Source organism: Akebia trifoliata, chromosome 12 (assembly GCF_017979445.1).
Source record: "Akebia trifoliata isolate Shusen 1 chromosome 12, ASM1797944v1, whole genome shotgun sequence".
Lineage (NCBI taxonomy): Eukaryota > Viridiplantae > Streptophyta > Magnoliopsida > Ranunculales > Lardizabalaceae > Akebia > Akebia trifoliata.
The window spans coordinates 28,006,363-28,032,745 of NC_141386.1; the positions used below are offsets into that span (position 1 = coordinate 28,006,363).

Sequence of the window (26,383 nt, forward strand, 5' to 3'; positions counted from 1 at the left end):
ATTCATCTTATCATCATTTATAAAATTGAATTTATTTCTTTTTACACATAATCTTAAGAATGATGATGTATTGGGTGCAATCAATTTTAGTCTTGAAGAGTATCTCATAATATCATGTTATTTTTGTTGATGACAGTTGTTGTTTTAGTTAGGGTATCTACTGGAAATCATATCCTCCTCATCAAAGCCTTATCCAAAAAATGTAGGTTGGCCAAATAAATCTAGTTCCTCCCTTCAATTATGTCTAAGGACATGTTTGCTGTTAATTCTAGTAATATCCGCTCTCACTACCACAATCCATGCACTTTTTGGACTTTTATTTCACTCTTTATAAACTTCAACTGGCATGATACTTCTAACTAGGATGTTATCGTCTTTGTTGCACATGATCAAACCATCTCAATCGACTTCCACTTAGTTTATCACCTATTTTTTTACTCAAACATTTTCGTGTATGGTTTCATATCTATTTTAGTTTTTCTTAGTCCTTCTACTAAACCATGCTAACATCCCTATCTCTTATACGGTCAATCTATGAATATATTATTTCTTGAATGCCCAACATACTACTACATAACCAGTCTTACAACCATCTTATAAAATTTTCTTTTTAATTTTTATTTTGATGCATAGATTACAAAGCACTACATGAACACACTTCCACTGTGAGAACTCTGATCTATGGATAACATCCTTTGTTTTGTTTATGAATATATAGATCATATTTTCAAAAAGAAGGAAGGAAGTTGTGAAGACCTACGCTCAATAATGTCATTACAATTCAAATGGCAAAAGACATGGACAATATCACAAACCACAACTATTAAGTGGAATCATTACAAACAAGATCCCTTTTGAATGAACAATTCTCAAAGAAATTCCCTTGAAGTCCTCAAATTGCTTGCATCAAAAGATTAGCAATCCCATGATATTGATAATTGATGTTTGTAGATCTCATTCATTTTCTGAGAAAATTTGACCATTGCACCATTTCCAAAATCCCTCAACGTATGGCAAAAGGGATCACTGACCAAATGACTTTTTTTTTTCTTGCCAAGAAAGTAACACTATTGCCAACTTTGTAAAAGGGAACAAATCGGTAACAGGAGAACCAATTGAATATGAAAGAGACTAATCAAATGAGACCAAATAGCATACGTAGAACTACAATGAATCAGATGGTGATTGACAGCAACAAAGCTCAACTAAGATGATCTCTTTAGACGTAAGGCAGTTAGAAGTAAGGATTTTATCATGTGAGACAACCAAATGAAAAGGGAAACCTTGGAAGGAACATGCAGACCCCAAATGGAAGAAGTCGAGAACAAAGGATGCGATGGATCCTTAGCTAAGAATTGGTAGAAAGTTTTTATGGAGAAAACACCATCCTTATTACATTTCTAGTACTATTTGTTCCCCACCAAGGGAAAGGTTGCATGGAACGACAAGCAACTGATGAGACTAGCAATTGAATCCACTTCCCAATCATTGAAGTTCCTCTTAAAATCGAGATCCCAATCGTAGTCTCCTCCCTGCTGAGCCCTGAAATCCCGCACTACCGGGCATATGCCAATAGCCTAGTTAGTTTGACACATTGCGAAGCAACTCTGAGGTTGTGGGTTCAAGTCCAGCTTAGCCATAAAAAAATCTCCCATTACCAACTTTTTCGTAAAAATGAAATAAAGAGAAGGGAATTGTGGCATCAATGGAAAATCACCACACCAAGTATCTTCTCAAAAGCACACCTACTTTAAAAGCTACCTTCCTTTGGAATTTAGATAGAATCTGGAGCACATTTTTTTGGACCCCGTATACATAGGGCCCTCTAGCAACCCGCTTTCCCATCCCTTATCATGGACCCCATACTTGGCTTTGATTCCCATCCCTTGTCATGGACCCCATACTTGGCTTTGACCCCTCATTTCACAGACATCCATTTTTCATCCTAAATCTCCACAACCTCTTCCAACAATGCCTTATTTGGTACTTTTTCATTTTCACCACTAATCCCTCTCCCTTTTGTGAGCCACAAATCACTTTTCACTTTGCCAAATGAAATTTACAGTTTCCTTCCTTAACATACAAAAGAAAATCACGAACATTTTTACCAAACCGAGTTCTATGTTTTTTGGGATGCTAAATCTAGATAAAAATTACATTGGGGTGCTTGATAGGACACTCTTGATAAGAGTTAGTTTCCCCCATTTGGAAAGAAATTTATTTTTCACGTGTCCATAAATATAAGTGAATATGTGAGAGGAGATATGGAGTTTCTCTCTCATGGTTTCCTATTCTCCTCGTTTTTTATCTTTATATTTTCCTTCTCATTTTCTTCCCATATCATCAAACCTAGGATTTATATGGTATTAGAGCAATTTGGTGGATCCTAGGGTAGATCTGATATATATATACCCGACTCTCGAGGCATTGTTTAGCACACATCTCAAGAATAATCTAGTATAGATCTCAAGGCGTTGATTGGCATGATTTAAAAGAAAACATTTGATAGGATCATAATAGAATCCTATCCTAAGAACTCCTAATTAATGGGTGAGTCGCCATATTTTAAATCATTGATTATTGGGCAATTGTATGCCAGATTATTGGGACTCACTTCTTTCTTTTTTGCAGGATGGCATGCTCTTAGCTGGGGGGAGAGAGAGAGAAAGCCTAGGGCCCATGTTTTGTAAATAGAAAATGTTGTAATACTATGGAAAATTGTCAATAAGCTCTCCAAAGCCCGGGGACGTAGTTGTCGGATTTACGGCAAACCCCATCGACAAACCCTTGTGTCTCCCTCACTTATTTTCTTCTTTTTTCCTCCGTGATTGTTGGTGTATATGATTGATTGCTTCAAGAAGAAAAATATTGTTTTTTGGGAGGAATCCTGAGGGATCGATGGCATCGGGATTCCTTCCCCCCGCCCCCAATTTTATTACTTTGATATGTTTTTTTATTAATCAAGAATGGAATTTATTTATGTAAAACAGCAAAGAACTTCTTTATTGTGTCAAATACTGTCTACTATTGTGTGAAATATATTTTCTTTTCTCACAAGTTGGTGCACTAAAAGATTAATATATGTGAAGCAATATTGTTCTCATAGTTTTATTTATCTCATAGGTTTTCTGTATTGTCTTTTATAGGCAAATAATTTAAGAGTTATGCTCTTGGGTATGATTGATGATCCTCGAGTTGTTCTCATCAAGCTTGCGGACCGTCTGCATAACATGAGAACCATGTACTGTCTCTAGACCTAATTTGGTATTTTCTGGTTTTATATTGATTAAAGGATTGGTATTTTTGTTTTTTTGCTTTAAGTTGTATCTGCTATAAGAGTAAGCAGTTTTCCTCATGTTGATTTTACCGTTAATTCTATTATCTTTTCTTCTTCTTCATTCAATCCATGCCATCTTTAACTTAGCATATATAAACTGTTGAATGCTAAATTTCTTTGGCTAGTGTGCTTATGCTAACTGAAGTTTTGTGTAATATATTATTATATTGGTCACACTCTAGATGCTGTTCTTACAGTTATGCTCTGCCATTACCTAAGGCTCAAGCTGTTGCACAAGAGACGTTAGCTGTGTGGTGTTCACTTGCTTCCAGGTTGGGGGTGTGGGCTTTAAAAGCTGAGCTGGAAGATCTGTGCTTTGCTGTTCTTCAGGTGAGCTCACATGTTCTCATAAACTCATTTCTAGCGACATGCCAAAGCTCATCGGTGTAAGGCATGCAGAGTTCTATTTATGCTCAAAGCTATATTGAACTGTGGCTGTAATTGCTGAAGATTTTCTAGCGAAATCCCCTTAACCTTTTGATATTTGTTAATGGAAATATTGTGAATTTTATTTTGTAACTTGAGAAAATGGTAAAACAAACAGAAAAGCATTCTCAAAATCCATCTAATTATACTAGATGATCATTTGGAGTGGAAATTAAGATTCATAACATTATAACATTTGGATGCCTGCATTTGAGAGCATGACAGTTAATAGCTACTATAATTGCACATTCAAATGATCAAATTATGTCACGTTAACTATATACAAGAAAGATAGAAGAGTGCACAGCATGGAAGGTCATAACTGCTTTGACCTTTGGCGCCCTTCATCTCTATTGAGCTTAGAGCCCTCAAAGAATGGTATCCTATGCTGTTACAATATTAGATCCATGGCATGATGTTATGTTACCAATTCTGATAATCTCGGATATATTGCTTGAGTTTGAAATTCCACATTATACAGGTGAACGACCTCTTAGTAACACAGTAAAACACACTCTTAAATGATACCTGTTATTAACTGTTGAGTCCATTTCACCTTTTAGTATTTTTTTCTCGTTCTTTTAGTTTAGACAAACAGACTACTAATATGGTCAACAAATTAGAATATAAATGATTATATGAATGTTAACATGCTTTGAATACATCTTATATGCATCAATGCATGTGTTCAATGCACTAAGGTTTCTCCAGTTTTCCTCCATTTTTCATCTTTTTTATTTGAATATTATTTTCAATTACAAAAAATAAGATTTTAAATAAATAGTTAATCAATTACTTATCAAAAAAAAAAGTTAATCAATCATATTTTGTTTCTACTAACGAGTAAATAATATGTGTTTTTGTATATCTACAATCATTTTTTAAAATCTGAAAGTTTTTCGTGTTTTTTGAATTATCGTCACAATACCATGAAATAATGAAAAAAGGAAAACCGAATTTTACTTTGGTCCAATCTACCCACCAATTTCACAAAAAAAATTTAACAGTTGAGGTGGATTTGTCATTTTTATTTATAATTCCTAAAAGAATTGTTTTCTGATCTATACATGTGATCTTGGGGGGATTCTAAGTTCAGAAATCAAGATATACGTGATATTTATGATTCCTAAAAGAATTCTATTCTGATCTATGTACGTGATATTGAGGAGAGGCAATTGAAAGGCACAATAAGAGGATTTTTTTATGGGAATGAGGAAGATCTACATTCCATTGTCTCAAATGCCAAAGCTTCCTCATTTTTTGCTTAAATTATCCAGAGAATTTAGTAGATGTTTTTTAAGGCTCATGTTTAATGTTTTGCTCTTGAGGATGATCCCCTCTTCCTCTGAAGTTTGTAGTTTTCTTTTCTTTCTTAATAATTCATTAAGCTTCAAAAAGGGTGATTTTATTATTGAACATTGTGACTTTTTGGTCAATAGTGTTATCATTCATCAAAACTTTTTGGTCCTATGAATTCGGCTCTGTTGGGGAAGTGGCTTTGGAGGTTTGGGGAGGAGGGGGAAAGTCTTTGGAGAAAAGTGATTGTGGATAAATACGGTATCAATGGGAATGGTTGGGAAAGCGGCCCGGCGAGAGGGGCATCGAGATGTGGTGTGTGAAAGGGCATTCTCAAAAGACTTTCTTTAATTGAGAGCAGAGTGCATTGAAAGGTTGGGAATGGGACTAAGGTGAGATTCTGGGAGGATTGGTGGTGCGGAAGCGGACCCCTTAAGGACTCATTCCTAATTTTTACGAAGTATCTTTGAAGAAGAATCAAGTTATTTCTACTTTCAAAAGTTCTGTTAATGATGTGCTTAATTGGAACTTTGGGTTTAAAAGAACCTTCAATGATTGGGAGGTGAATACGCTAAAGAGGCTTATTTCTTTGGTGGATAACAACTATGTGCAGAACCATTCGGAAGATAAAAGGTTGTGGGGAGGCACGCTGGACGGGAAGTTCACGGTTAAATCTTTGTATGTTGACATAGCCCCAAGGATTACGTCGGCATTTCCTCACTCTCTAGTCTGGGGTGGTAAAATTCCTCCTAAGATATCAGTCTTCCTTTGGCTGGCGTTTTTAGGGAGACTACCTACTTTGGATCAGCTTATTAGAAGAGGTTTCATTTCTTCAAATCAGTACTGCATGTGTATATCCCAGGGCGAAAACGGTGGATCATTTATTCATTCATTGTCGGGTAGCGCATCACATATGGTTGCACTTCTTGGTTGGTGTGGGGAGGTTCTTTCTTGGCTCCATTTGCAATTTGTTAGGACATCTGGAAAGAACACAACCGGTGTATCTTTGAAGGGAGAGTTGCTACGCTGGAAGGACTAATCCTTTCTATCTTGGAGTTCATGTACTCTTGGAGCAAGCTTTATAAAGAGTTTAAAGGGGTTTTCTTCGAAGATTTCGTAGTTCGGTGGGATAGGCTTTGTTTGATGCCATAATAATTTCTGCTTTCTCGCGTTTTGTTGTATTCTTTTCTCCTTTTGTTGTGTTGTTTTCTTTTCCAGTTGGTTCCCTTGTTCTGGGTTCGTCACCTCGACCCCCTTGTTTTCTATTTTTAATAAAATTATCTTTATCAATAAAAAAAAAAATACTTTCATCAACCAGGATTGTTCAAAATGCTGATTAATATAAGCAGACTGCACAATTAAGAAGATGTATACATACATATGGTTTCACAAATGTGTGCTCATCTAGATGTTTACGTTCACTAGGATTTTCTTTCTCATTTACTTTTGATGTCTTCTGCTGTTTTTTGCTTTGTAGCATGTATTGTATTAGGTAGGTCTATTCAACCTTCTGTTCTCATGTTTCAGTTTTTAATTGATCTGTGAAAAAAATGATTATAAAGTTAAATGATATCCAGAGCTCACACAAAGCCATTTTGCTCAATTTGCGTAGTTAGGTGACCCAGTATCTGAATTAGCATCCCTTAGTGCACCAGGCTGTTCTAGCCTATGTGCAAATTTCTTAAGAGGGTTCTTGAGTCTTTTCGACCATCTCAACATAGTTGACACTGGCTGGTCTGAATCCTTCGATCAAAGAAGGGTCCAAAATTTTGCTTTTCTTGATCAAAAAGTTAAATCCCATCTACTTTTATTTTTATATGTGGTCATCCTGTTCGAGACAGAAATATGCTGGATCAAATAGCTACACTTGCTTTGGAAGGATGCATTGATTCTCGTTCTGAATGAGAGGGATTGATGGCCACATTTATGCTCTGTTTCTTCTTACAGTGAAACTATGAATGTCCTTTGGGAAGTCAATATTTGAAATACAAATGTCTAAAAGGATATTTTCCATACATCTAGGAGCCCCTTCAAAAGTTGGGTACATTGATCACTCCTAGACCACCAAGACTATGACACGGTCATGCATCATAGATTTTCTGAAGATGCTTCAATGCGTTGATGGGATTTGAAATGTTAGCATATTGCACATCTTTCCTTGCTTTGCTTTGAGGGTTGTGTGGAGATGGATGGGTTCTCGTTGACCTAAGGATTGGCAGCAAAAAAATAAGTGGACCGGAAAACTCATCCTTGGAACAGATTTAGTTTACTTATTTTACATGTGCTGCAACACTTTTTAGAATGGTTTAACTATGAATCGGAAAGAATTTTGTTTCTTCACGAATAAGTGATAGCTCATCATGCTTTTCTATATCCCTTAGCTTACCAGTTCGGGATCAATTTCTGTGTGAGATCTTGTTTGCATAGTCAATGGTTTGAGCTTTGTACTTTACCATTTATGAGCTCACTGTAACTCTGTTTTGTTCAATTTTCTTTGGAATTGAATAGTTTATTACTGTACACAGCCTCAAATTTTTCAACGGATGCGGGCTGAGCTAGCTTCCATGTGGAACCCAAGCAACAAGGCAAGAAATCTGAGAAGAATACCAGCAAAAGCCGATTTGCTTGTACCCTTGCGTGAAAATGATACAAGTCCTGAATGTGAAGTGTCGATAGCAACCGATGATGATGTAGCAACTATGAAGGTGAGGACTTTCCTTAGGCATCTTCTTCATGTTCTTTTTTCTTGATAAGTAAAGATTTTATTTAGAGGAGGTTGAGGAGACCAACCAAAAGTACATAATGATTTTATGCATTGCGTGGACTGGATTGGTCAATGGTTATGGTATAATCCTATGAGGCCTGATATAGACTTGGACATGGGAAGAGGGGGGGTACGACTCAACATTTTCTAAAATCTGGGACAGGGACACGGATACTTTATCATTCCCATTTCCAAAATTCTATGATACAGATACTTTCACATGTATTGTTTGAAGGGGCACATGTGCACAGATATCTTTGTATAGACGTACAATAAAAAGGTCTACTTATAATCAAATCCGTGCTATAAAATACTTTATTTTATATTTCTTGTAAAATTAATTATATTGGAATATTGATTAATATGATATAAATATTAAAATATTATTTTTCCGTGTTTTCTTTTTGTAAATAAATGGCTACAGTACTGTACCTATGTCAATGTGCATGTTAAAACAACTAATGACATTGCCGAGATCTGTTTCCAGTGGAAAATCACCAACAACAAGGTTTGATGTTGGTTTTGGTGTCAAAATCAAACACCACAAGGTATGGGATGTTGATGGGTTTCATAGGCAACCAACGAAATGCATTTAAGTTTGTGGGGGTATTAGATAAGGTGGTATAAAGAGGGGGGGGGGGGGGGGGGATGGGGTTTATATTACCTTTAGTTTGTGCAGGTTAAGGGTGTCAATGGGTATCCGATTACCTGATGCAGCTGGAACCAATTAGTTGGTTTTGGGTCTACCATCATGGACATGGATCTGATCATTTCCATTAAGAATCAGGTCTCCTTCAGGTAGACAAGTAACTAGTGGATTTGTCTTACTTATAACTTATTTATAAGGACACAGAGTACTCTACTTAGATATTAATCAATGTGGTAGTTAGAATTCTATGCACTTGAGCTAAAATTAGAATCTAAAAGAATGTGGAGTCTCTCTCTTTTGAACAAATATCCATTCATATTCCCTATTCTTTCTCCATCACAACTCCAAAAAAAAGACTCTAGATCTTAATTTTCTGAGATTGTGTTCCCAAAAGTTTGATTTTCTTGAAGAATCCGTTGGCATCACCTATCTTATGAACTACCCAACGGGGGTACCTGATGGTTATCAGGTATTTGTAGGGGGTCGGTTATGGTTCCAAGGATCTCATACCCAGAATCAGAACCAATAAGAACTGGAACTGATGTTTTATTTAGGTTTCAGTTTTTGGTATATTGTGGAACTGAATCGAAATCGACCCATTAACACCCCTAGTGCAGGTGGTTGAGTTGGCATGTTTTGTCTGTCTACATATGGATGCATATGTGGGTGTACCTTTAAGTTTTATCATTCATATGCTCTCTGGGTTTTTCTCCTTTATGACCTTTCGAATTCACTATATCCTGTTTGTTTCTCATGTGCACATTCCACACCCACATTATGAAACTGTTTCTGCATGCTCAGATAAATTAGCTACATAATCTTCTACCAAGATATTTTTTGATGAAGGCCGGACTACAGAATATATTTTTCATGGATCTTCATTATTCTTTTAGCTCTGTCAATCTTCACTTATTTGTATCATTATGTTTTGTTGGCCTTCATTACATCTAAAGCTCATTTCTTCACTTGTTTTTTTATGTGCAGGATCTTTTACAAGCTGTACTACCATTTGATCTGTTGTTGGATCGAAGAAAGCGCACTAAGTTTCTTAATAATCTACAGAAATGTTCAGAGGCTTCTCAAACAATTCCAAAGGTTTTGAGTGATGCCAGCATCGCGTTGACATCTCTAGAAGTTTGTGAGGAAGCTCTCGAGCGGGAGTTACTTATATCAACTTCGTACGTTCTATCCTTTTGTTTGTTAATCATGCAGATAAGCTCACATTTTATAATTTTATTTTTTAATCTCCTCTGATGTATGAGTGAGCAATTATTTGTTGTCTGGCATCACACTATGCATATTGAATATGGTTTCTTCTTATCATGTGCAGTTATGTTCCAGGGATGGAAGTGACTTTATCCAGTCGCCTAAAAAGCTTGTATAGTATCTATTGCAAGGTATGCCTTGTGTTCATGGCTTATTTTGCACGAGCAACGTGAAATAGAACATCATTCAATTATCTTGTTTTCGTTTATTTTGAGTATACCAGGGAGTTTCATTTCCATATTTATCCATTACCATCATAACACATTGGTCTTTCTGATAGAAGACTATGGTCACGTTTAAATGTGTAAGTAGCAATGCAATAAAAGAATCCGTACAGAGTGTGGCATGGAAAATGGGAATTAGCATGAAAACTTGTTACTAATTGTGTAGAAGACTGGTGAATGTTAATAAACTATCAGGTTGCAGCATGAAATAAATGGGTCAGTCCTTTTACAGAGTAGGTGGAAAATAGGAATTTTTATTTTATTTTTTAATGTATAAAAAATTTAGTGACACCAGCAAAATCAAACATACAGAAAATCCCCAAAGTTCTAGCCCATCAAAGACTCACCAAAAAAGAAATTTACAAATTGCAAGCTCCTACAAACATTCAAGTCTGATTTGAAAACACTATCCTCAAGAAACAACCCTTTCATTCCTTGAATTCCATCAACCAATGAAACACTAGGCTCTAGATGTTGAAGACAATGTTTTGAAAATACTATTCTTTGACTTCAAAACCTCTCCAATTTCTCTCCTTCCAAATTCCCATGAAAATGACAAAAGGAGGCAACTCCCATAGAATACACCTTCTCACTGAGAAGGTGGCAATATGTGGACAATTGCACACCCCAAGTAGGTTTCTTTCCCTTAGATTAGCATTTTTGAGACTAGGGTGGTGTTTTGAGGCTATTTCTGGGATTCCGGTTAATCTTCGTAAGAGTAAGTTATTTGGAGTAGGCGTTGAGGAAGGGGTGGAGGTGGCGGTAGCCTTGTTAGGTTTTCAAATGGGAGTTCTACTATCCACGTATCTAGGGCTTCCTTTGGGTATGGGGTGCAATAGCAAGGAAGTTTGGGAGCCGGTTCTTGAAAGGTTGAGAAGGAAACTAAGCTTGTGGAAAGCCAAGCTTTTATCCAAAGGGGGGAAGATTACTCTGATTAAAAGTGTCTTGGCTAGTTTTCCCATTTATACCTTCTCGTTGTTTTCCCTGCCTAGAAATGTGGAAGTAAAATTAGACAGGATTTGTCGAGACTTTTTAGGGCATGGGAAAGAGGGTGCAAGAAAACATCATTGGGTAAGTTGGTGGAAGTTATGTTTGTTTAAGAAGAATGGGGGCCTGGGCTTTCGACATTTTGGTTACATGAATTCGGCTTTGTTAGGGAAGTGGCTTTGGAGGTTTGGGGAGGAGGAAGAGAGTCTGTGAAGGAAAGTTAATGTAGATAAGTATGGGGTGAATGATAATGGGTGGGAGAGTGGTCCGACTAAAAGAGCATTAGGGTGTGGAGTGTGGAAATGTATCCTTAAAAGAATTCTGTTTTTTAAGAAAAAAAATGAACTGTAAGGTGGGAAGGGGGAGGAAGGTGAGATTTTTGGAGGATTGGTGGTGTGAGAGTGGTCCCCTAAAGGACCTTTTCCTGGATTTTTTTGCTTTATTTTTGAAAAGGAATCATACCATCTTGAGTATCAGAAGCTTTTCTAATGGGGTGGCGAATTGGGATTTTGGGTTTAGAAGAGCTTTTAATGATTGGGAAATGGATAATCTTGGGAGGTTAATTTCTTTGTTGGAGAATAGTAGTATGAAGAGTTCCTTGGAAGATCAAAGGGTGTGGGGAGGGACTACGGATGGGAAATTTACGGTGAAGTCTTTGTAAATTGTATTGCACCTATTACAGTAACGTCTTTTCCTTATTCGTTTTTCTGGGGTGGTAAGATTCCTCTGAAGATTTCGACTTTTATCTGGTTGGCGACTTTGGGGAGATTGGCTACTATGGACCAGTTGATAAGAAGGGGCTTTATTTCGCGAAATCAGTGTTGTATGTGCAGATCTCAGGCGGAAACGGTGGATCATCTACTGATTCATTGCCATGTAGCTCATCACATTTGGTCGCATTTCTTATCGTTGTTTACTAGCATGGGCTGCTTTCTCAGTTCTGTTAAATTGACTTTGGAGTCATGGCTTTCGTGGGGTGGAGCTTTCTCATCTTCTAAAAGGATTCTTTGGTACCTGGTCCCTTTCGCAATTTGTTGGGGAATTTGGAGTATCGTAATCATATCATTTTTTAGGGGAAAGAGGCTACAATGGAAGGTTTAGTTATTGCTATTTTGGAGCTCTTGTTCTTTTGGAGTAAACTTTATAAGGAATTTAAAGGGATTTTCTTAGAAGATTTTCTTGTGAGATGGGATAGGATTTGTTTGTTGTCGTGAGAGTCTTTTCTTGTTTTTCTTTGCTGCTTGTTTTTTTTCTATTGCTTCTCTTAGTTTTGGGTTGGTCTGCTCGACCCCCCTTGTTTTCCTTCTCTTAATAAAATTATTTTTATCGATAAAAAAAAAAAAAAGATTTGTACAAATAAAAAATACACCAAAAAAAAGTACGTCCAAGATTCACCCCTGACTAGTCTCTAAAGGTCATCGCCCGGGTTACCAGGTTGGTCAATGTCAATCATCATATTCTCTACCTCAATTTAGATCAGATGACCTATCTTGTCAGGTTGCGCCTTTGATTTGAGTAAAGCTGGCCACATCTTCTCACTTTGCTTGGCAATCTTGTCGATTGGGCCTTCCTTGTGATCCCCTCATAGTTTTTTCCTAGTAGGTCTGGTTTGGTGTGAGTGGTCCCTCTAAGGAGTCATCGAGGAAATCTAGTTCTGCCCTAGTGCCTCATTTTCTCAAGTCAACTATTCTCGCCAGATGTAAGATTCATACTGTTTTACCATTAGATCTACCTGCTGTTGGAGTAGGGCAACTCATGGTGTCTGCTTGGCTTCTGACAAGTTTTCTTCCTAAGCATATATGGAGATGGTGGTTGAAGGGTAGGTCTAGAAACCATCTTTCTATTAAGGATGCACCTATAATGAAGTGAGTCTATAATGGAATATCAATCCCATTAACGTAGAGGATGCCAAAATAATATGGAGAAATTTAGTGGTACCATCATTGCATGCTTAGGTGAAATCTCATATCAAGTTCAAATGCAATTGCTAACCTGGTCAGAAAGGTCCACCACCTTCCACCCCAGCATCCTAAATCCATATTGTGCTGATTTAGGAAGAGTCCAGCTGTAGCACTTGAGCATGGCCTACCACCAAAAGAAGTACAGTGTGCAGTAGCAAACTTTGTTTGGGTGGTACGCTAGCCGCCCCCCCCCCCCCCCCAAAAAAAAAAAAACACACACACACAAACCAGATAGATTACTTGGTGTTGTGGAATGGATTTCTAGATGAATTTCATTCAAGTAATGGATTCTAGCCAATCGAAAGGATCTCTTGATCAATCCAGAGATCATTTTGATTCCATTAGTAAGCCATAGTGGTGTTTCTGACATATGGGAAATTTTGTATTTGTTCAACATGTTTGGCCTTGCATTTTCATTTGGAAAACTAGCAAAGATTGGCATCCTCCTTGATAATGGTAAGAAGAGTGAGTTGGTAAGTGTGTTCCTCGAGCCCAGTTTCTCGTGCTCTTGCAGATTAGGAGTAAAAGCTACTTTGGCTCATTGTTTTCTTGCTTCTTGCTATTGTGTATTGTCCCTGCCTTTGGCTTACTTCCAGAATATGAGTACATGAAAGACAGCAAGTATTGAACAGTAAGCCTCTAGAAAGAGGTAGACCATGAAACATGACAAAAAGGGGCATGTTTCTTTTTCTTCATTTTATATTTTAAAATCGGTGTCATTTAAGATGCTTTGTCTGTATCATATCTCACATGTATTAAGAAAGTCCACACAAGTAAATAGTTTTGGAGTGTTGCTCCAGAAAACCTTTGGCCTAGTGACTAACATATTTGGTGAAATAGTACACCTAGAGATGGAATAAAATATCTGAACTTTTATTCCAAATTGTACTAATGGAAATTATAACAAAAATGAGTTTGACCATTTTTTGTTGAGCAAGTTTTATTTTGCCTACACCAATCTATTTTGTCTAAATGATTGTTTAGATTTATGTTTGCATCCATGAGGTGTTTACTTATGTTTCTCCACTATCCTTCAGTTCCTAGATTCTAGTGGACTACAAATTATCGTTTTCATCATCTAATATTTGTATAACTTACCCTATGGATTTCCTAATGTGTCCCATTATATTGATTGTTCTTTTATTAAGCTTTCTAAAAACCCATTTCTTTCTATTATTATTAGAAAACTATGTGGTTGTCTTCTTTCCCATCCATTCTTCCTATGCAGATGAAACGTAAAGATGTTGACATTAAGCGAATTTATGACGCCCGAGCACTGAGGGTGGTTGTTGGGGATAAGAATGGAACACTACATGGAGCTGCAGTGAAGTGTTGCTACAGTCTTCTTGACACTCTACACAGGTTCTGAAGATATTAATTCTTTGTATCTGACCATTTCATAATTCTTATCCAAACATTTTGAGGGTATGCTAGTCTTCTAATTTGGCATATGGGTGGATAATATACTACATATAATCTCATATTCAAATGATTATTTTGAATTAATTGAGTTGCACAGATTAATCTGTATATTTAATTCCCTACTCATTTTCTGCTGATCTTGTGAGAAATACCTGGCTTATTTTGTAGGACCATGTTCTTAATATTCATCAACTCCATTTATTTTATTCAAACTCCTGGGGAAGCAGCAATCTTATCATATTGCTAGAAACACGATGCATTTGTTCATTACATCACCAGTGAAGTTTGCAGAAACTAAATCGTGTCCTTAAACTTTGCTTTTTCCTGTGTAGGCTTTGGACACCCATTGATGGCGAGTTTGATGATTACATTGTTAATCCCAAGCCAAGTGGCTATCAGGTGAATATCTTTTCATTATTATTATTATATTTTGATTGGAGAAATAGGGAAAGGTGAAACAGATACTTCTTGAATGTTTTGCTGTTGGATTAGTATATTCATAGATCAGTACAAAAAAAGAATAGAAAGATGAAAAACATGTTCATGTATCCATTTGTTTTTTCCATGATATCCCAAACTGTTTCCATTTGTGATAGGACCAAGCATCTAAATTTTTATAGTCAATTCATTAATCTTCTCTTTCTTCATGACACAATCTCACACCCTTTTCATTTCCACACCATCTTAGATTGTCAACCATCTGAGTAATGAATCGTCAAACGTTGTCCACTTTCCTTCCTTGCTTGAAAATTTTCAATGCTAATTCTTCCCATGTCATGGAATTGGGGGTTGTCTTAGGGGTACTTTACACCTATTGTACAACGTTAATTCATTGTGTCCAAGGAATTAAATTTCGGTTCGGTGTCTATTTCAATCAGCCCAGAAATGGAAACATTTCATTGAAAATTTAATAGAAATCAATACTAATTTTCAAGGAAAGGATATAAATGTTGAGGAAGTTTTCATTGAAAGTGTAGGAAACGATTAAACATACATAAAAACACTCGTAAATCATTAGACTTGTTGATAGACGTTTATGGATTTCACATTGGCACCACAACAGTCACTTGACTGGATCTGTTGTAATACTATTGAGGCCTCAAGACCGCTGGCGTGTCATTTTCCAAAGCTTCAAGAAATTTGTAGGGTGCTGCTACCCATCGTAGCACCTTGGTCAAACATCGCTTGTTGTCTAGATGACACCTTGAGGGAGGTTGTCTTGGCATCATTTACCATGTTGCTTCGAAGGTGGCCATGTGACATTTTTAGCCCCAATCTCGTTTGGTTGTGAAACTCTTCAAGCACCACTCTTATGTACCACTCACGTAAAGAAAAAGAGTGACGCTTATCCCGACAAAGCATCCTAAAACACTTAGTGATGGGGACATCAAAGCTTGAAGAGTAGATTTTTATTTTGTTTAGTTTTCTATTTTAGGGCTTATTTTCATGTTTTATTTGCCCATTGTCTTAGGTAATATTTAGGAGTAGTTTAGTTACTTTATAATGTCTTTTATTTAAGTTTATACGGGTTGAAAAATTATGAGAGAGAAAGTTACGAAAAGTAGGTTTTTTATTTGGTGTTTTAGTTTTATTAGGGCTCTTGGTGCATTTTGTTTATTTATAGATTGTATTAGGGTTTGTTGAAAGATGATGAATAAATAAATAAATTAAAAAACAGAATTGTTTTCTTGTTTTGAATGTTTGTGCATTCAATGTGGTTGATGCCATGGAAATCATTGGGTGATTCTTAGGTAAATATCATTTTTTTTCTTTCTTTAATCTTTCTTCTTATCCTCTATTTTCTTCTTAAATCCATTTTTTCTACATTTTTTGTTTATTTGTGAAAGATCAAGAATCCATTAAGAACACCCTATTTCTTTCAAGAAACCAACCCATAAACTCTGTTTTCTTAATTTTTCTAGAAATCTTGAATTCTTGATTCCTGAATTCTTGAATTTTGATTGCTTGAAACCCCTTTCCTTAATCCTTTCCCCTTTCCTTCAACCCTTATCCAATCCCAACCAAAATATCGTAATTTGCAAAACTTTGCATTTATATCTCAATGGCCAATTGGGATTTTGGAAATCCTTTTCCTATTGTCTCCCAAATCCCTAACCCCAAACTACCCTAATAAGATTTCTTAACCCCCCCCCCCCCCCCCCTTATTTTTCTCTTCCCTCATCATCTTGCATCACTTAGACTATAGGGGAATTGATTGAATTAGAGGATTGGCGGGCCAAGAGAAAACGCATTGAGATCTCATCAGGTATGAGGTATCCCATTTGATCAGTTCATCTGTTAGTGTTAGGAGAGAGAGCCAAGGATGTCATCATTGTCAGCAGGGCTGCTGGGGTACATGCATGTGTCATGGCCTAGCTATATGGTCAATCAACGTTGACCTTTGATCTAGGGTTGACCGTTGAGTAGGATGCTGACATTCTCCATGTCTCCAGTGATCCAAGAGAATGGAATGCATGGTTTGAGCAACAACTCCTACCAAACCCCAGCCAATGTATGAAAAAGACCTTTGGTTTGGTAGCTATCAACCCCTTTGACCATTATAAATTGGGGTCTTGAAAGAGAAAATGGCATGAGAAGATATATTATATGGACTTTTCCCACCACGATCTTCTCCTCTCTTTCAGTGTTTTCCTCTCTTTCTATACGTAGGCTCCACGAGTCTATCCCTCCATTAGTACAATAATTTCCAAATGGCCACGAGGGTAGTTTAGGTGGCATCAGATTTCCCTTGGCATATACCATTCTTACATGTATGCAAAGCTCTTATCAAACAATAGTAATCCTGTAATAAAACTACAATAAAAAATCATATGAAAGGTGGAAATGAAGATCAGTACTGTTTCATTACATGTTTGCATAGGTATATGAGAATCCAACAGCTAAAGCAACTGTATTTTTCATGGAAATGAGAATAATAATGTGATGTTAACTACAAATAGCTTAATATGCAAAATAATTTTTATATGAACAGACTATTAAGTACTACATTCCCACATTACTATATACATTTCTATCTTTTAAATATATATGAAAAGTTACTAATATATCTAACTAATTAGAATGTGATGATTGTTTGTACATACTTTTATGAAGGTAATAATAATATGCTTATAATATGGATGCATGCTAATATATGAACAAATTACTAATGTATATAACTAATTTGAACATGAACGATTGTATATACAGGCTTATATGAACTTGCTAGTATACTTACAAGACATCAAATTATGAAGATAATTTATTCCCATTCCATCAATGAATGAAGCGTAATTTACTCTTCCGTTCTACAGAAATTTATATTTTATATTATTTAATGAATTTTATCAATAATTTTAAAATATGTTTCCAAAAAAATATTCCGTTCAACTTTTACTATTTATTGAAATATTTCCACCGGAATCTTGCATTTTGTATATGAAATTTGATTATTTCAGTCAAAATTTACTATTTAACAAAATGATTAGTGATTTCTTCCGAAATATATACAAAAGGAAACTGTAAGTTGCATTCCATGTGGGACCTTTAGGAAAGGGAAATATTTCAATATTCTATGTGGAAAAATGTCGAAATAAATACTCTAGTCGTGTCATACTTTGTTTCTTGTTTTCATGCCCCCCTCCCCCTCCCTAGGGCTGGCAATGATCCAAAATATACCTGATGTCCGAACTGATCCGAAAACCTAAAAAACGGATTTTCGGATTGGATTGGAATCTTAGATCGAAATAATTCCAGATCGGATTCGGATCTACCCCAATCCACTCCAGAAAAAATCCAATCCGAACATATTTTAATAATTTTGTTATTATTCTTAATTTCATATAAATACATATAGATAAAACATTTTAGTCTTTTTTCCCTCTATATTTGTAGTTGGAAATTAGATTTTTTTTCTTTTTAAATTTATATGATTTATATTTTTTAAAATTTTTTGAACATTGATCATTTGAAAATAAGGCATGTGTTTAGATCGGATCAGATTCGGGTCGCATATTCATTAATCTGGTTGGATCGATCGGATCAGGTACATATTTAAAAAAAAAATTGGATCGGTATTGGAGTGGTATTGATCCTGTACCAAACCGATCCGTTGCCACCCCTATCCCTACCCCATACTGTACTTTTTTCTGTGTGAAGAATTTGATTCTCTCTCCCTAAATATCTTATAGTAGAGAATCCTACTTACTATACAAAATATCATTCCTATTCTCCCTTTTTGTTCTCTATTGAAGTCCTAATATCCTTTTTTCAATTGCAGTCTCTACACACTGCGGTACAAGGTCCTGATAGTTCACCCTTGGAAGTGCAAATAAGAACACAGGTAACACACATGTTCAAACTTTACTTATACTAAACTGAACTATCGAAGTTCATGTTAATTTTCCAGATCATATGAGCTTTTAATTGGCACTGAAATTGACACTTTGACTACAGAGAATGCATGAGCATGCAGAATATGGACTTGCTGCACATTGGCTTTATAAAGAATCTGAAAACAAGGTGATATATGAAAGTGCCTCTGATGATCCCAAAATGAATACACCCTCATATCAATCCGGAGGATTAGAGGATGAAAATTCCATTGAAGATGGTGAGTTTCAGAAGTACAGCTCCTTAAAAGTGGGACATCCAGTCCTTAGAGTGGAAGGGAGTCACTTATTTGCTGCTGTTATTGTCAGGTTTGGTAATCTATGGCTTCATGCTATTTTTTCAATGCTTTGTAAAATTTTCTTGACAAACTTACTTATGAAACATGCAATTACGCAGCGTGGAAAAGGGTGGAAGAGAGCTGCTTGTGGCTGTGAGTTTTGGACTTGGAGCTTCTGAAGCAGTTGCCAACAGAAGATCTTCTTTCCAGAAAAAGAGATGGGAAGCTTATGCAAGTCTCTTCAAAAAGGTTTGAGTTTCCGTTGTTTGATCTAGCAAATATGTAGCCTGGTAATTAAATGAAGCTATATTAACGTGACTATTTAAATTTTCCTACTTTATAGCCTTACTATTTTGCTTGGATATGTAATTAGCAGTGGCAATTGCTGAAATCAATACTTCACAGAGAATAAATTAGCTGAAAGAGAATATTTCCTCCTGATTTAGTTTTGGAAAAATTATGTATAAAATATGCCCATCTAGGGACTATCATGTCGTTTAGTATCTGTCTAACAATCTATTTCTCCAAATCATTTTTGGAGTTGGGAAGTTGCTTGATCTTGATACCTGGCTAACACCTGGAATGTGAGTGCGGAAAATTTACATCCTCTTACCTAGGCCTAAAAGAAATTTGTAATTAAATTATTGAACCAGTGAGCAGGAGACTTGCTTCCTGGAATCCATATTTTTATAGGCAAGTGGTGAGGTCATGCTCATAAAGAGTACCTTATCAAGTATCCCGGTGTAATTATCCTTATTCTCTACTTCCATATCTGTCGAGAGAGAGCTTGATGAGTTACTTTGTGATTTCTTGTGGCACGACAAGGGTGGATCTTTCAAATTCTACTTGGTAGAATGAGCGGTGGTGTGTTCCACTTTCGGCTTTCTCGTAATCTAACAGCTTTTGGAGAAATTTTGTCAAACCAAAATTCGGTAGTTGGAATATGGGAGGGGAGGGTGGTCAGATTGGAAGCTTTTATGGCTACAATTTGTGGAGTGATATCCAAAACGAATTCCAAAAGGGGGGGATCTTCAAAGTAGGGAAGTAAAAAAAGTTATATTCTTGGAAAGCTGCTGGTGTAGTGATTATTCCCTTGGCTTTCAGTTTCCGAACCTCATTGTATTTCTAGCAAGAAAAAGAGCCCAATTCAGAACCTCTTGGTTTTTTCAGATGACAATACATTCAATGGTGTAACCTTAATGAATGGGGGAAGTGAATTCTTGAGCTAGCTTGATTAGTTGAATTTTTGACATCCTTCCATTTATCAGAAGAGAACATCCATATGTGGAAGAGAAGTTGTGATGGGGTGATCTTTTGATCAGTTCTGACCTCATTCTATTACCTGTCTTTCTGTCTGCTATCATTAGGGGTTCAGAAATTCTATTCAAGGTGGCGTTTTTTGACTGGTCAGGCACTTTTGATAAAATTTTGACTATTGATTTCCTTATTTTTTTTTGTGATTTTACCATAGCTGATGTGTTTCTCCTTCAAATTATTAGTGGCAAGTCTGTTGGCCACCTTCTCATGCATTGCAACTTTGCCTAGTCTAATAGACTCATTTTTTTTCAAACTCTTCAATTTTAATTGGGTCCTTCCTTCACTGGTTTTATCTTTATTTCATAGTTGGCATACCAAGGCATTCAACTCGTTTTCTTTTGTTCTAAGATCTTAAAAGAATTCTGTGACCTTCTCTTTATAGATTTAGTTTTTTGATGGGAGCTGGTGGTTCATACTGAGAGTTATCTCTGTTTTATTGTTTTTACATTTTGCCCTTCTTGTTTCTCTATGTTTAATTTTCTGGTTTAGGTGGGTCATCTCGACATTCTTTGTTGTAGTGTTTTTTTTCCCTCTTTTGGTTTTAATGAAAGTTTATACTGAACCGGAAAAAAAACAGGGAAAAAGAAGAAGTTTATTACCACTTCTGTTGAAATTTTCTTGAAGGAGTTCCATATTGGATAATTCCAATTGAAACTCTCGAACATTTAGAATTCTTTTATTACATTACTCTTTAGAGGGAAATATTTTTTACTGATGGAAGCATTCCCATCATTAATTAAGATTTTAAGAATCCTTTCTCGTGCTTTAAATTGGATACATTATCTGCTTCTTTATGTTTTGTATTAGGTTCAATGGTAAGATTACTGTTTTTGTGTACGATCAGACTCCAAGTATTTTAGGACATAATGAGTGATTAGTATATTGTTTATCTGGCCATTCAATTCATGCTCTTTTTATCTGAAAATAGATGAATTTTCCAATGAAAAGCCTTTAGATATTTTACTTGTTCAATAAAAATTTCATAATTTGTAGTATAAATTTTCTCACTTGTTGCACTGACTATCAAATTAGTTCCTCAGGTTTCAGATCAGTGGTGGTTTGCCCCAGGACATGGAGATTGGTGTACTTGTCTAGAAAAGTACACGCTGTCTAGAGATGGTATATACCACAAGGTAAATGCACAAAAAAAAGGTCTTTCTAAAAGATGTTGAGCTAGTAATTTTTAATTTACTTGTGCAGTTGATAGTCCGAGCTTCTATTACTATCAATATCATTGTCAAAAGACTCAAAACTCAGAAGTTAACAAGAAAACAACCATCAAACAACAACTAAATATTAAACAGTAGCAATGTAGTAATGTAAGTGTAACATCATTAATAGACTATATTTTAAGTTTTTTACAAAATAATAAGTAGCGATGAAGTTTTAGATCTTATAGACTAAACAAGAAATAAGACAACTAAAAATCGCCTCCATCATCTTCACTAGTAGGGTCCTCGAAAGAGTCATCATGATATCTGATTCCCTATCATCCTTGGGCTCTGTTTCTATCGTCCTCAAATACCAAATGAAACTTTGATTTGATGTTTCTATTTAACACAAATCTTCGTAACGTAGGAAGTGATGGAAAGAAAATTGGATGCGTATCAACTATTGAGAGCATAATGAAAAAACCTTTGTGTAGGGAGAAAATAGGGTTTGAGAGAGTTTTGAGATTTCTCTTTAAATATTATGTTTCTTGACCTAAAAACACCTCAACCTAAGAAGTTTTAGTAAATAAATAACATCAAAAGGAGTACAAGTACAATAAAGAACTTTTTTAAAAAAAAATAGAGGTTCAATTCAAATTTTTTTTTTTTTTTTTTCCATTTTTTGAGGTACAATCATGATATAAGCCTCAAGATTTAAGCCTAGAGGCTTAGGCCTCAAATAATATGGAAAAGGCTTAAGCCTTGAGGCATGGTGGCTGCATCTCGCCTTGAGACATGGTGGCTGTGCCTCACCTTGAGGCTTAAGCCTTTTGATACATGACTATTATCTAGGGAAAAAATTAAGCATACTTATGGGTCGTGCTAAGTTTATTTTATGTTTTAGGGGTCTATATCTTTCACATTGCCTTGATTCCAACTTGTGCTAGAGTCTGTATATATTTCCATTTTGTGATATAGATTCACAAGATCTGATCCCACTTAACTTATTTTAATCAATTAGATATTGCTAAATTAGGATGGAATTGCATGCTACAACGGAAGGCTTCTAGGGAAATTTCCACTGCACAAATAACAAAAGACCACATTCACTTGTGTTGGTATCTGACAGTACGGAGTATTAGACACATTGACTAGCACAATTCCATATACTGATACATTTATACAATTTATATATACTATACATATGGGTCGGGTTCCAGTGACTCATGAAGGATGACTCATGAGAAAACACATGATCTCAACCATGTAAACACAAAATCCAACAGCCGAGATTTAAAACATATCCCCATAACACACATCTTGGTGGTACTTATCTCTAGGATAAGTCTCAAACGTAGGATTTCTGTGTTTAACGGTTGAAATAATGTGTTTTTTTCCATTAGTTACCGGATCCTGGCCCTATATATAAATATATATAGTAGCGAACAACAATTATTTAAACAAATTAGTGATTTTTTTGTCAAGTGTGTTGGCATGTGTCTGAATACATGGTACAAGTCAGAAAAGCAACACAACAAACTCTTAGAAAATGGATTGTCCTTAATACATTGCTACTAGATAATTGATTTGAAACTATGTAATTAGAAGAGAATTTTAAATTGACCTTCTATTGTTCAAATTAAATGTGTAAGTGTAAAATTGATGAATTTGGGGTAAGTGCAAAATAGAAACAATAGAAAATTAGTCTTTCAATGTGTTGCAATTGGAAGCCATACAATCAATAATTTGAAGATCACCGGAGAGCATTGGACTGCCGAAGATAAAAAATCAAGAGCCAATTGAAGTCAATGTTTTGAGATATACATATCGAAATAATGGACGTTTTGGTTTATTTTTCCGTACAATCTGAGATGAACCAATGATTTGGGAGGAAACTTCGACAAACCACCCTCTCTTTCCTTGAGAGTGCCATGTGGCATTTGTGGGGTTGGGGATGGAGTGTAAATTGTTTGGAGTATCAATGGAATTGCAATCTATCTAAACCATGGTTCAAAATAGCTGAACCTATCAGCCAATACGTATTGGCATCGACTGAGGCTGATACGAAACATTGAATGTTTTGAGAAGTGCTCGAGATGAGATTTTAAACCTTGATCTATTCTATCGATCTAGTTATATTTTTGTTATGATTATAAGCGGTTGAGGTTTTTTGGTTCACTCATTCAATCAAGTTCAATGAAATCAATTACAATCTTGTGTATATACAAGTGCTATCTTTTTCTATCATAGGGATCAAAATATTAGGGACATGAACAGGAGAAGTCCACCAATGTGGTTGTCATTTCTCAAGTCGTTTTTTGGTCAGACTCCTCAGTGCTTGCCATGTCAAGCATACAAGGGTTTTTTTGTAACTAGCAACAGTACTATTGTAAATTAGGAATGCTATTCAATACAAGTGGGTATATGTGATCAGTGGATCCCAGATATCTGTGAGCAAAAAAAAATTTGTCATTTCTCTGGTCTTATTTTTTTACTGTCCAATTAGTCATAAAATGCTATATATTCTAACCAATTGTCTTATCTTATTTTCTGAGTTCACTAGGGACACCTCATCTATCAAAATCAGTTTGATTTCAATGAATTAACACCGATTATAAAATATATGTTTTCTTGACTGATGCTTTGGAATTCTGGGCACCCAAAAATGGTGCAACAAATAAGACATTGTGAAGGACCCTAATAACATTTTTGGTTGATATTTCCATTGGTATGCAGCAAGATCAATTTCAGCGCCTTCTGCCCACCTTCATCCAGGTTATTGACCTTACAGAGGAAGAAGAAGCAGAGTACTGGATGGTTGTGTCCTCTGTTTTTGAGGGTAAACAGGTTGCTTCTTTTTCATCTAATTCAAGCTACTTGGAGAGGCTAAGATCCGACTCTCTTAGTTCCACTCCCATGGAAACCAACATCAATAACAAGGTTGGCATACATTCACCTTTACATTTGTTTCCAAACCCTTTGTGTGTGTGTTTGTGCTCTTATTTTTATATTTGAAATTTCTGCATTTCAGTGGAATTTCTTTATTCACCAAAATATATAAAATAAATAGAAATTTCAACCAAAATGTGCACTAAAAGAAAATGTCGAAAAAATTTATTGTCGAACCTTGTGGAATTATGTCGAAATTTAATATATTTTTCCTACTTATGTGACTAGGTCAAAAACAATTTTATTACAAGGCCTTAACCCTCAAGTCCAGCCTAATCATTTGGCAGAAAATAATGGTATACTTATCAGATGGTTAGGTTCATGGTTTATAGTTTCATACCATCTAGGAATGGCTTGGCCAGGTCATTTATTTGGGTTTTTTGGCTATAAGATCAAAATGAACCTTTTGCGTCCCAAACTTTCTGTAGTTTTGGTGTTGTTTCAGATTGTCTATGGTCGTTTCATAACCTCTCACCATGTCTTGGTCTTTCTTTTGATTGAGACATTACTTCAAGACGAGGTTTTAAATCTTAGGATTATCTAAACAGATTTCTTGGAAGATTGTTCAAATAGTTTCAATCGAGCCCTTGGTGTGTGCACCAGATGTATAGCAAAGAACAGAGTCCATAGGATTGCTCAATAATGTATTCGAGTCTTTCTCGATGAAACTTCTCTAAATTGATGTCTATTATCATTAATGCTAGGTAAAACTTCTGAGGACCATGCTTCAATGGGAGGAGCAAGTACTATCCGAAGCAGGCATTAGAGAAACAAAGAATGGTACAAGACCATACGCTCGTCCTGATTCTGTTTCCCTTGGCGAAGTGGTAATTGTCTGTTGGCCTCATGGTGAGATAATGAGGATGAGAAGTGGTAGCACTGCAGCCGATGCTGCTACAAGAGCTGGAATGGAAGGAAAGCTAGTGTTAGTGAACGGTCATCTGGTGTTACCTCATACAAAGCTCAAGGATGGTGACATAGTTGAAGTCAGAGTTTAAATATTTATAGTGTATAGGGTGGAAATGAGGGAGTTTTCGAAGAAGAAATTCTCTTTTGTGAATATCGTAAATGCAAGTCAAGGGGATGGGAGGGGCCTATTCAAAGGCAATTGTAATTGGAAAATCAAGCTTATGTAAACATTGGTGGAAGGGCTTCCATGTAGCTAATTCTGTGTAAATATGATCGATTTTATTGCAACAAACATAGAAGAAAGAAAATTATTTCCTATAAAAAAGAATGAAAAAAAAATTGATATATAAAATGGACTGTTATGAACATTTGGTTTCCTATTCAAAAATATTGTACAAATGTGGTACTAGAAATGCATCCCCAATTTCTTAAATTATTTGGCAATCCTCAACTAAAGAAAAATACTCTACAAACATTACAAAGTTTGGCTCAAATTATAATTTCAACATTACAAAACATTATAACCCATGGGCTCAAACAATTCAATAGTTGTTCACAAATATGATTAGGCTCATATAAAATCCTAAGCCCAAGAAATTCAAATCTAGAAGAAGACGACAACAACAAGAAGAAAAAGGGAGAGAGAGAGAGAGAGAAAGAGCTTCTACTGGCACCCCAACTTTTACTTATTCTCAACCATTCACTTATTTACTTTATTTTTAATGGGTAATTATCATTTCATGTGTTGAATAAGTTAGGTGGTTCTCAATCAAGACTGATGTAAGTTAGCGTTGATGAAGAATTTTCTCCAAAGAATAAGAACTAAAAATAAAATGAAGCCAAAATTGGATAGTAAGGGTTGATATAATGATCTAGGTTTATAAGATCACCTTCACTCATAGTTTGAAGTTAGAAACTTCATTGAGAAAATTATACAACAATCTGCAGGTATAAATCCACCTTCACTCGCAGTTTGAGGTTAGAAGCTTTGTTTAGGATCCATGTTTAGTGAACAAGCTTATAGATAAAGTTCCTCCTTTTACGTTTTTTCACATT

The 26,383-nt window shown here is 35.7% G+C and overlaps 1 protein-coding gene across 2 annotated transcripts in view; it reads left to right on the forward strand.

The window, feature by feature from the left end:
* The window catches only part of LOC147389274 (uncharacterized), a 28,635-nt gene extending 2,940 nt beyond the window's left edge, over window positions 1–25,695 (forward strand). The window contains exons 6-18 of one of the 2 annotated variants that reach the window (XM_086419136.1): window positions 3,147–3,241; window positions 3,535–3,667; window positions 7,585–7,764; window positions 9,457–9,650; window positions 9,803–9,869; window positions 14,139–14,272; window positions 14,665–14,731; window positions 18,612–18,674; window positions 18,788–19,032; window positions 19,121–19,250; window positions 21,359–21,451; window positions 24,206–24,409; window positions 25,123–25,695. In XM_086419136.1, the coding sequence (XP_086275262.1) occupies window positions 3,147–3,241; window positions 3,535–3,667; window positions 7,585–7,764; window positions 9,457–9,650; window positions 9,803–9,869; window positions 14,139–14,272; window positions 14,665–14,731; window positions 18,612–18,674; window positions 18,788–19,032; window positions 19,121–19,250; window positions 21,359–21,451; window positions 24,206–24,409; window positions 25,123–25,416 (1,899 nt within the window). In that variant the 3' untranslated portion in view covers window positions 25,417–25,695. Of the gene's footprint in view, window positions 1–3,146; window positions 3,242–3,534; window positions 3,668–7,584; window positions 7,765–9,456; window positions 9,651–9,802; window positions 9,870–14,138; window positions 14,273–14,664; window positions 14,732–18,611; window positions 18,675–18,787; window positions 19,033–19,120; window positions 19,251–21,350; window positions 21,452–24,205; window positions 24,412–25,122 lie in introns of those variants that run through there. The other variant, XM_086419137.1, reaches the window with a different exon arrangement.
* The last annotated feature ends 688 nt before the right edge of the window (window positions 25,696–26,383 follow it).